Source organism: Oncorhynchus kisutch, linkage group LG2 (genome assembly GCF_002021735.2).
Source record: "Oncorhynchus kisutch isolate 150728-3 linkage group LG2, Okis_V2, whole genome shotgun sequence".
NCBI lineage: Eukaryota > Metazoa > Chordata > Actinopteri > Salmoniformes > Salmonidae > Oncorhynchus > Oncorhynchus kisutch.
The window spans coordinates 21,343,496-21,353,157 of record NC_034175.2 but is presented as its reverse complement, the minus strand read 5'-3'; the positions used below and the strand labels follow the sequence as shown (position 1 = coordinate 21,353,157).

General features: G+C 43.9%; 1 protein-coding gene across 2 annotated transcripts; it reads right to left on the bottom strand.

The window, feature by feature from the left end:
- Positions 1 to 214: 214 nt before the first annotated feature.
- Positions 215 to 9,063, bottom strand: LOC109909440 (lipolysis-stimulated lipoprotein receptor). Of its 2 annotated transcripts, XM_020508483.2 has the most exons (11): positions 8,762 to 9,008; positions 7,106 to 7,435; positions 6,800 to 6,919; positions 6,199 to 6,255; positions 4,658 to 4,804; positions 3,840 to 4,043; positions 3,597 to 3,656; positions 3,133 to 3,261; positions 2,464 to 2,800; positions 1,872 to 2,331; positions 215 to 1,223 (listed from the first exon to the last, which is right to left on the bottom strand). In XM_020508483.2, exons 1-11 carry the CDS (start codon positions 8,799 to 8,801, stop codon positions 1,188 to 1,190), a joined length of 1,920 nt encoding a protein of 639 aa, XP_020364072.1. In that variant the 5' UTR covers positions 8,802 to 9,008; the 3' UTR covers positions 215 to 1,187. The 2 variants fall into 2 exon arrangements, with proteins under 2 accessions (XP_020364072.1, XP_020364076.1); XM_020508487.2 differs by lacking the exon at positions 6,199 to 6,255 and having other exon boundaries at positions 8,762 to 9,063.
- Positions 9,064 to 9,662: the final 599 nt, after the last annotated feature.

The window sequence follows — 9,662 nt, the reverse complement described above, 5'->3', positions numbered from 1 at the left end:
TTCCCTAAATGATACTCCCTCAGCGAACAGCTCTTCTTCATGCCACAGAAACAAGACAGTGACATCCGGTGGTACCTCCTAGAACAGCATGTCAGAGCCTAATATAGAATTTTCACCCGGTTTCCAATTGACATCAACGCATGACTAAGTGAATATTTGACTTAAGTAGAAGTTTTCCCCATAGACTGTATTTTTATATAGAAAAAAACCCTGAGCATTTTGAAAAAGCTTTATTGTAAAATTACACGTGTTGTAAATCAGTCAACACAGTACGGACAGTGGGTATGACAAGTAGACTGTACAACAATGCAGTAAGTACATTTTTCATAGCAATAATAAAAATAAATGTTTAAAATGAACAAATATAATCTGCCTATGGCTGACATTATTCATGACAAATATCATTGCTGGACAGACAGTTAAAACTAATCCAAAACTCTAAATACGATGATAAACAATGTAAAAATAACATGGCTATTATTTGATTTTAGTCATTTAGTAGAGACTCTTATCCCGAGCAATTAGGGTTAAGTGCCTTGCTCAAGGGCACAGCGGCAGATTTTTACTTAGTTGGCTCTGCGATTTGAACCAGCGACCTTTCGGTTAGTGGCCCAACGCTCTTAACCGCTAGGCTACCTCCCGCCCTAATAAAATCTATTCCATTTAAAAATGTACAGCATGATCTAATTTTCATTTTAAAAATCCATGACTTCTCACAGTAAATCATTAAAAGTTCCAATTAATACTTGCTTTACAATCTTAAAGCTCCGGGTTACTCACATTGACTGTAAGATGACTGTAAGATGAAAATGAATGGTTAAAAAGAGTGAATGAAAACCATTTTTGGTTTACTTTGGCTATTGCAATTCCAGTGTAGGCTACTTTAATTAAGCCTTGGTATGTTCAACCACACACTACACTTAGTGCTTCAGTTAGAGCTATTCTGTACATTAAAAATAATTGAGAGGACATAAGGCTGACAATGTTTTCAGTAAATATGAAGCACACAATTACTAAATTAAATAAGGTCATTTGTACATAAATATCCAGCATCAAATTTTGATATCTGAGTTTAGGTATTGAAAATAAAATCACGGTATCAAGTTTGCAACATTAGTACTATTGACATAGACGACTAGTAATTGTGTTGCGGGACAGATCAGTTACGCTGGGGGATACTGAACGTCTCACACCACCAGGCTCTCCCGACTCACGGCTCCATTCTGAAAAGAAAAGAAAGAGAGTTGAAACAAACAGAATGAGTTGGCCTAGTACTGTACTATAAGCATTACTGTCAGTCTAGAGACAACAAACATACATATGAGAAAAACCTGCTAAAACATACCACCACAATTCTGGCAAAACTAGGATCTGGATATATATTTTCTTCTGCTAAATATGATTCTACATTTTTTTGTAACTAGCAATAAAGGGATACTTTGGGATTTTGGAGCCCTTTCTACTTCCCAAGAGTCAGAGAAACTCGCTGTAGCCTCTACGAATCAGAGAGTGGAACTCTTCTCTCGTCTCTAACATATAGGCTTCCTTTTTGTGAACAGTCCCTTCACAAGTTCTCACTAGCATTAGCGTAATGACTGGAATGCTATGGGGAACAGCATGCTACCTTTTGCTTCAAGCAAGACGCAGAGACATAAAAAGGGCATCCACGAGTTCATCGGACGCTGGGGAAGTAGATAAAGGGCTTCATTGCCAAAATCCTGAAGTATCCCTTTAACTATGTTGATGAAAGTATTTCTATGAAAGAAACTATCAATAAGGCATTATGGCAATGCAGTAAATAACGCTGTGGCCTTGAGTGGCACCCTGAATGCTCAACGCCCATATGCAGAACCCTGTGATGACTGACTGACCTTGCGTAGGTTGCTCTTCTTGGAGGACGTCAAGCTCTCATCATCGCTAATGTAGGGAGACGGGTGAGGGGCTGGGTAGTTGTCGTCGTAGCGACGGTCGGGGTAGTTGGAAGGTGGGGACAAGGGAAGTGGAGGGGGTCCGCGGGGGGCCCTGCCTCGGTCCGAGCGTTCGCTGTCGCTGTCCAGGCGCTCGCGGCTCCTCGCCCTCTGCTGCTCGCCTAGACGCTTCTTCTCCATGGCTTCCCGCAGAAAGCTATCATCGTAGGCGTCCCGCCCACCACCACGGCCGCCACCGCGCTCCCGATCACGTTCGATGTCCATCAGGTCGTCACGGCTACGGCTGCGTCTCCCCTGGAGACCACTGACTGGGCTGCCTCCGCGGCGACGGTCGTCAGGGGAGGGCTCGCGCCGTCTGCGGTTGTCAAAGTCACGGCCGCGGCTGCTAAAGTCATCATCCGAGCTGAGGGGAGAAAAAAGCCACTGGGTAAACAACTGGGTCGAATCATTATCTTCCGCAGATTTGACCTTTGAGAAGTAAGGCTCATGCACTAGAAGGAGAAAGAGTGAGAGAGGCGCCAAATAAGAACCTCACCCTCTCCTTTCTCTGGCTCCTCCTCCGTCGCGGCGGTGGGGAGGGTAGTCGTCGCGGGGATCCCGGGGGTCTCTGGGGTAGCGGTCTCGGCGGGCGATGTCATCAAGGTTGTCCATGGAGCGGGCACGCCCGTGGGCCCCCTTGTGGGGGGAGGGCCCACCTCCTCGCCGCGGGTAGTCGTCACGCCCCCGCTGGCCGTGCGTGGACACGCTGCTGATGGTGCTCATGGCCTCGTCCTGGTCGTACACGGTGGCGAGGGGCGGGGCCTGGGAGCGTCCACCGCCACGGCCCCGTGGGTCATCGTGTAAGGAGCTCACCTCGCTCATCCCCCCATCCACTGAGAGAGAGAGAGATGGGGGGAGAAGGAAAAAGGAAGAGGATGGAGAAACGCACAAGAAAGACAGTGAGAGAGATAAAGTGCAAGTCAGAGTTAAAAAAGCCCTATCACATTAACATTAAAACACATTAAAGATGATGAAGCCAGTTGAAGGCTCCGTGTGAAATGAACAAACACTTCCCCCTTTCACTTGAACAACACCCACAAAACACAACATTGAACTGATCCTAGAACAGCACTCCTACTCTGAGGCTTTTTGTGATTACAGGCCCCGAACTCTGCAGTACAGTACAGTTGACATGGCTGTGTTTATGTGTAGGTGTAAGACTCACAGCGGTTGTAATTCCCAGCGGCGTCACCAGACCGGGTGGGGTCCAGGTTGGCTAGCTGTCTCTCCATGTAGTAGATGGCCCGCGTTGCATTCCCATCTGGGTCCACCTGGATACGGTAGCCACTCCGAGCTGAGGAGGGAGTAAATCATGAGAGATTGTGGCAAGCAGGGTTGATCTCAATTCCATTTCAAGTAAACAAACAAAGGTTTTTTGCTTCATAAACTAAAATTCTAAATTTGAAAAGAAATGTGGAAAATTTGAATGGGAATATCAGTTTAATTTGTGAATTGACTGAACGGAAATGGTAATTTCCCCAACCCCGGTGACAAGGTGAAATATGCTGACGTTTTTCAGCCCCTGAGATGATTCGGGAGCGGAGCTGTAGCTCTGGATAGACTTTTGTATTATCACAAATAATCAAACAAACAGACTGAGAATTTGTACTAAGCATTTTAACCACTCACTTTGGTCTCCTGCGCCACTGTCCTGGTCATGCAGCAAAGGCACCTGGGAGCCATGTCCAACTACAAGCAGAAAACAAAAACAGAGATTATCAAAAGGTTCCTCACACCAGCATTGAAAACCACATTGCTGCGAAAATGTGCAATACTGGGATTAGCCCACAGAGGAAAAAAAAAGTTGCGCATCAAGTCCTTGCTTTTATCAAGCTAATTGTCATGTTAAAACTGGAGAGGGGCTGTAGTTACCCGAGCTGGCTCCGTCGTAGTCCCGTCCGTAGCCGTTGGGGTGTAGTGGGGGGCCGCCCATTCCCTGGGGTAAGGGCAGCATGGGTATGCCGGGCTGTTGCATGACCCCTCCGTAGGGTGGCTGGGCGTACATGCTGGGAGCGTAGAGCGTGGGGGCGTAGTTGCTGGGGATGCCTGACTTCACCGCCTTGCCTGCTTCGTACACTGAATTGAGAGGAGTGAGTTCACAGTGTTACGACACATTGACGTTGTAGTTAGGTGGCATACTGTAAATACATATTCTGGAGAACTTACTTCATTTGCCAGTGTGTTGTGCGTGAGCAAAACCTTAAGTCTTTCTATGAATTGTATTTTATTTATTTTGATTTAACCTTTATTTAACTAGGCAAGTTAGTTAAGAACAAATTGTTATTTACAATGGTGGCCTACCCCGGCCAAACCCTAACCCGGACGACACTGGGTCAATTGTGCGCCACTCTATGGGACTCCCAATCATGGCTGGTTGTGATACTGCCTGGAATCGAACCAGGGTCTGTAGTGACTCCTCTAGCACTGAGATGCAGTGCCTTAGACCACTGAGCCACTCGGGAGCCCCAAGAAGATAAGAGTAGCAGCACATAGTGTATAAATAATATGTACATGAGAATGGCAAAAGAAAGGTAAACAGTGCCAGGGTCACAAATTCACAACGTGAAACTAAATGAGAAAAAGGAGTTTGGTTGAATGGAATGGGCATACTAAAAATGAAAGTGGCATCGAAGCAGGATGCTCTGTGCCAAGTGGAAAAGAGACAAGTAGGGGTGGAGGGTGGTACTTACGTGCCCGAGGGCAGCAGCATTTCTCTGGGCAGCAGGGGCAGCGGATGTAGCAGCAGCAGGTGTGGGGGCAGCACTGGCACCAACAGATTGCTATGAGGAGCAACAGCAGCAGGAAGCCAAACACTACCAGTACTACCAACAACCAGTCTGTATACAGAGAAAGAGTAGAGGGGGAAGAGAGAAAGAGTAGGGGGGGGAGATTATAATTATGTATGTATAGGCAAGCTAATGTGTGTGCCATTCAGTCAAAATGAAACATCTCCTCTGCGTTCTCTGGGTGACTATCAGCGTGGTTGAATATTAACGTTTCAGTATTTACATAGCACTTGTTCATGCAGTTCTGGGTTTCCTGTGGCTCTGTTTAAACCAGAGAAGTAGAGGACTTCCATTGTTCAAAAAGTCAACTTGACAAAGCTAACTTCTTAAAAAATGTGGACAAGAAAGTGACAATTTACTAGTCTATCAAGAACACTGGAGAACAGAGCCCTAGTATCGAAAAATAAACATTTGTATTAGAACCTGTAGCTTGGCTAGTCCAATGGTCGGTCTAGTATGCAAGGCTACAGTATGAGTAGTGTGAAAAGTCACAAGGACAAGCAGTAAACAATGGAGCATCTACACGAGTGGTTCATTTCAGACATCAGAGAAACCAGATAACACAGGTTTCGGTTTTCATTTTTTTCAAACAATGGGTTCAGTGAGTCATTCTGTCAGATGAGGGAGCTAGCTGCACGGGAAAGAAAAACAATACATGCCAATATACTGAAAGATATATTCAACCACACATTTCCTATAAATGTCATAGGCTGCAGTCTGACTGAAGAGTTCTTTTGCGGTTTGAGTCAACACAAAACAGACCAGAGCTATGTGCTGAGTGGCCCCATATTACAACAATGTCACAGCTTTTAGGGCTATCATGATGTTCTGCTGAGAGTTTTGTGGTCTCGACCATGAAGGAGAGAAAAAAATGTTACAGTTGAATATAACTTTTTAACCACTGCAACCAACTAATTTTATATTTCAAGGGTTAATTATCCATTGTTTGAGTTGTTGTGAGGGGACTTCCCTAAAAGAAAATATTTTAAAGAGGTGTTTTTTGGTAGCTTTTTAGCTGTCTGTCAGTGCACATTTTGAGATGTTAAGCAATGTGGTTCCTCATTCTAAAGTTAGACCTTGAAGGTGCTGTAATGTTTAAAAATAGACAACAAAGGCTTGATTCAGTACAGACAAAATCGTTGCACGAACTACCTTGATAAAAACACCAACAAGCTTGTTAAAGTCAACCAGGCTTGATCAATCAAACCAGCAAAACCGTAGTTTTGTCTGCCTTTCTCAAGGGAGGCTGCTTCTTTGACTCTATATTTTCTAACCACATTGACCACATGTCGTCTCATTCAAAGCTGTGAGGTATTTGCAAGAGGGATCAGGCCAAATGTCATTCTCCTGAAACTGAACCTAAACAGTGACCTAGTTTACTAAAAAACAGGGCTCTTAGGCTAGGGTTGAGCTCTACTGGTTTTAATGGGCAAACTGGAAAGTACCTTCCATAACCAGTAAGTCAATCTCAGGCAGGAGATCAGTGGTATTTGACTTTCTCTCTGTGAAAGAAAGAAAGCCACAATTATTTTAAAAAGCCCCAACTATCTTTCTAATAAATGACTACACTTTTGCCCTCTTGAGTCTCCCTCACAACAACTTGTCCTTCTTGGAAGTCCCTGCTAAGTGGTTCATGATTCATGAATCACTTCAAAATAGAAGTCATGGATCCTTCCGGAGAAACTTCACTGAGCCTTGATGGGTGCCGTCTCATTTATACAGAATCCGGAGTCAAATAGCAAATTTGGAAATTGTGGAACTGCCTGAAAATTGGATTTGGCTTTTCAAGATCTTTTACATTTGATTGCTACTGCTATTAGATTTTGTGTTGCTCCACATGGTGTCCAGCTAACTCAACAAATAAACCCAAGAGAACTAAGGGGAAACTAGCACAGAGAAAACGAGTTCCTCATAGGACAGCAGTTCTGTGAGGAGAGGTAGTATAGGACTTGGTGGAAATGGAGGCGGGGTGGTGGTGGACAGGTGGAAGATGACAGCAGGTCAGGGGTGCTCTAAAAAGGGTCTGTGAGGATAGGAGCCACTCACCCAGAACTATGAGCTCAGTGTAGTCCTCGCTGTTCCCTGTCAGGTCCTGAGAAGACACCACAGAGCACACGTACACGCCGCTGTCTCCCCACGCCGTCTGGGCAAGGTTCAGGTCTGCGTCTAAAGAGATAAGTAGGGTGGGTTTGAGGAGGGGACACTGGCAACAGACAAGACTCACTCTGATATAGGAGCCTTGTAATGGAAGTAACACGCAGACAGAGAGAGACAGGCATACATACGCGCACACACCGGTGCGCTTGCCCCCCTCACACACATCACATTTGAAATCACAAAAGTCAAACTCACTGTTCAAGATGCTGACTTTTCGCCCCTGGTACGCCTCGCCCAGAGTGACAGCACTGCCCTGCTTGGAGGCCACGATGCGCACTGTCCGCATGTTGTCGGCACACTCAATGTTGGCGTTGTAGTTAGGGTTGTTCTGGGACAGGATGTTGTCAGCGCTGCTGGGGTTCAGGGCTGCCTGGATGGGGTCCCTGCAGTAGGACTTGTACCTCCAAGTGATGACGGGCGGCTGCGTGGAAGACGTCTGGAAGTTGCAGGTGAGCGTGACCGGCTGGAACAGGATGACCACGTACCTCTTGACAGGACACTGGACAGAGATGGCCATGGTGGAGCCTGGAGAGAGAATAGGAGTGTTTAAAGAGGATAGTTTATCTCAATGCATGCAGGTAGAGATAGATATCTTCACCACCCATAACAGTGTGCAAGAAAGTGTTTGTTGTTAACTGAAGGCAGTGTACTTTTCTCGTGAGTACATTATTTGCTAAATGTTCTAATTTGTAATTCAGCAGCTCTGTGAGAGTGAAGGTACTCTGGGTGTAGCAGGAAGCTGACCAGTCTGCAAGTGACAGTCACAACGATATGTCATAACTAAAGACTGGTATCATAGAGAATATATGCAATGAGTCACCAAGACCTTAAGCTGTGCATGTTCCATCAACAAAACTCTACATTTGAGTAATAGCCTAGCCCTAAATGCTGTAATAGTTCAGCTTTGACTGAATTCTACATTTCATAGGGGGTAAAATGGTATCAAATGTATAAGGCAGACATTGGCATTTGGCAGGAACATATTAGATGTTACTTGGCTCCATCAGAAACTTCAACTTGCTAAGATTGCTTCACTGCTCTTCAATTGTCAAAAAGGTAGCATCACTGTGGAATTCCTGCTAGATAGACTAATCTGTTGAACTACAGTTTCATATGATATTTGGAGTAGGGAGGTAGTCTGACTAGTATCGTTGATGTGATATTATCAAAATCACACCCCTTCACCTTATTCCAGGCCATGTGTGTGCACAAAACAATGTCAGGAGTCAAACATATTATGATATGATGAATACTTCATCTGAAAGTAAAAAAAGAAAAGGCATTGACTATGATTCAGGCATTAAAATGAAAGTGTCTAGTAAACCTTAGTTTACTGTATTCTGACATGTAAATATAGATTGTTGCCCACCACTGGAGAACTGGATATCTGTGATTTAACTAATGAATCACAAAAATACATAGGACTATTATTAACGTTATACATTTTCTTTCTATAGGAAAAACACTCAATATTACTTATACGGTGGTGATTTTACAAAGCCTACACAAAACTGTAAAAAATACATAAACATAGTATTTCGGGCACGTGATGATGCCAACGGATACATAGCATTTATACATGTTCAAATTAATACAGATGTAGCCATTTGGTGATCAACACCTGACAAAACAACGAACTCCAGAGATCCAGGTCACCTCTAACGATGAAAAATAAAAAATACAATTGAGCACAATGCTACTTTTCCCTACGAATTCGACATCAAAATAAGTTAATATAAACGGTTTAAAAGAAGACGTTTATTAAGAAATACACAAATCAGTAACTAACTTATTGATTAAATTGTGCCCTGACCCTCCCTTCTCGAAAAACATTGCATTTCCTCTCCCTACCTGTTGCCATAAGGACGGTCACGACGAAAATCAGGAACATCTTTCGATCCGAAGTGAGTATATTTTAGAGAAGTCTCAATTTAAAAACCTTAATGTAAAAACCATGTATAGTAATTAATTCAAGGCCTGCATAAATGCCATTAGAAACCTTGTAGAACCCCAAGCAAGTATTGTTTTTTTCTTAACTAGGTAGGCCTTCCGACATTTTGTCTCACGGCGTAGGTATGCGAGTAGGAGGCGGACCAGACAGGTGAGATTGCCAGGCCTCTGGCACAATTGGGGGGGTGGGACTTTTGATGCGAATCCTAGGGCTAGCCATTGGAAACTAATATTAGTTTCCAATGGCCAGCCCTAGGATTTGAATGTGAAATATGTTGGAATAAAAAATATAAAAAAGTTTTATTACAGTTTATCGCTCTCTGCATTGATAATATACATTTGAACGTGACCTGGGATACACCCATTCCACCTCAAACTACCGGTAGCGATAGTTGGTATGGCCTTAGCTCGAAACTAGTTTTTTTTGTTTTGCCTGTATGCTAAGCAGCAGCAATGTGGTGATCTCAAGCTCATTGCCTAGTCAAACACTGTTTTATGAGGATGGTTTGTTTAGTATAACCCCATGCGTGAAATGCCAGTATTGCCAGGGCTTTCAATTGTGGGTTTCAATTTCTATTTGAGTTTGAGTTGTGGACTTCAACTGTTTCATTTTCTTTGAAGAAAATTCGTTTTACACACAGTTTTCACTCTGAATATCCTTAGCGATGGTATCCTACACGTTTCACATTTGTTTTGATACCGAGGTAAAGACAATTTCAGGTTGGATATTCAATAATCGCGCTTTCAAACCACACTCCAGATAAGTGTCATGATGTTGGAAAAATTGCACACACAACATTGC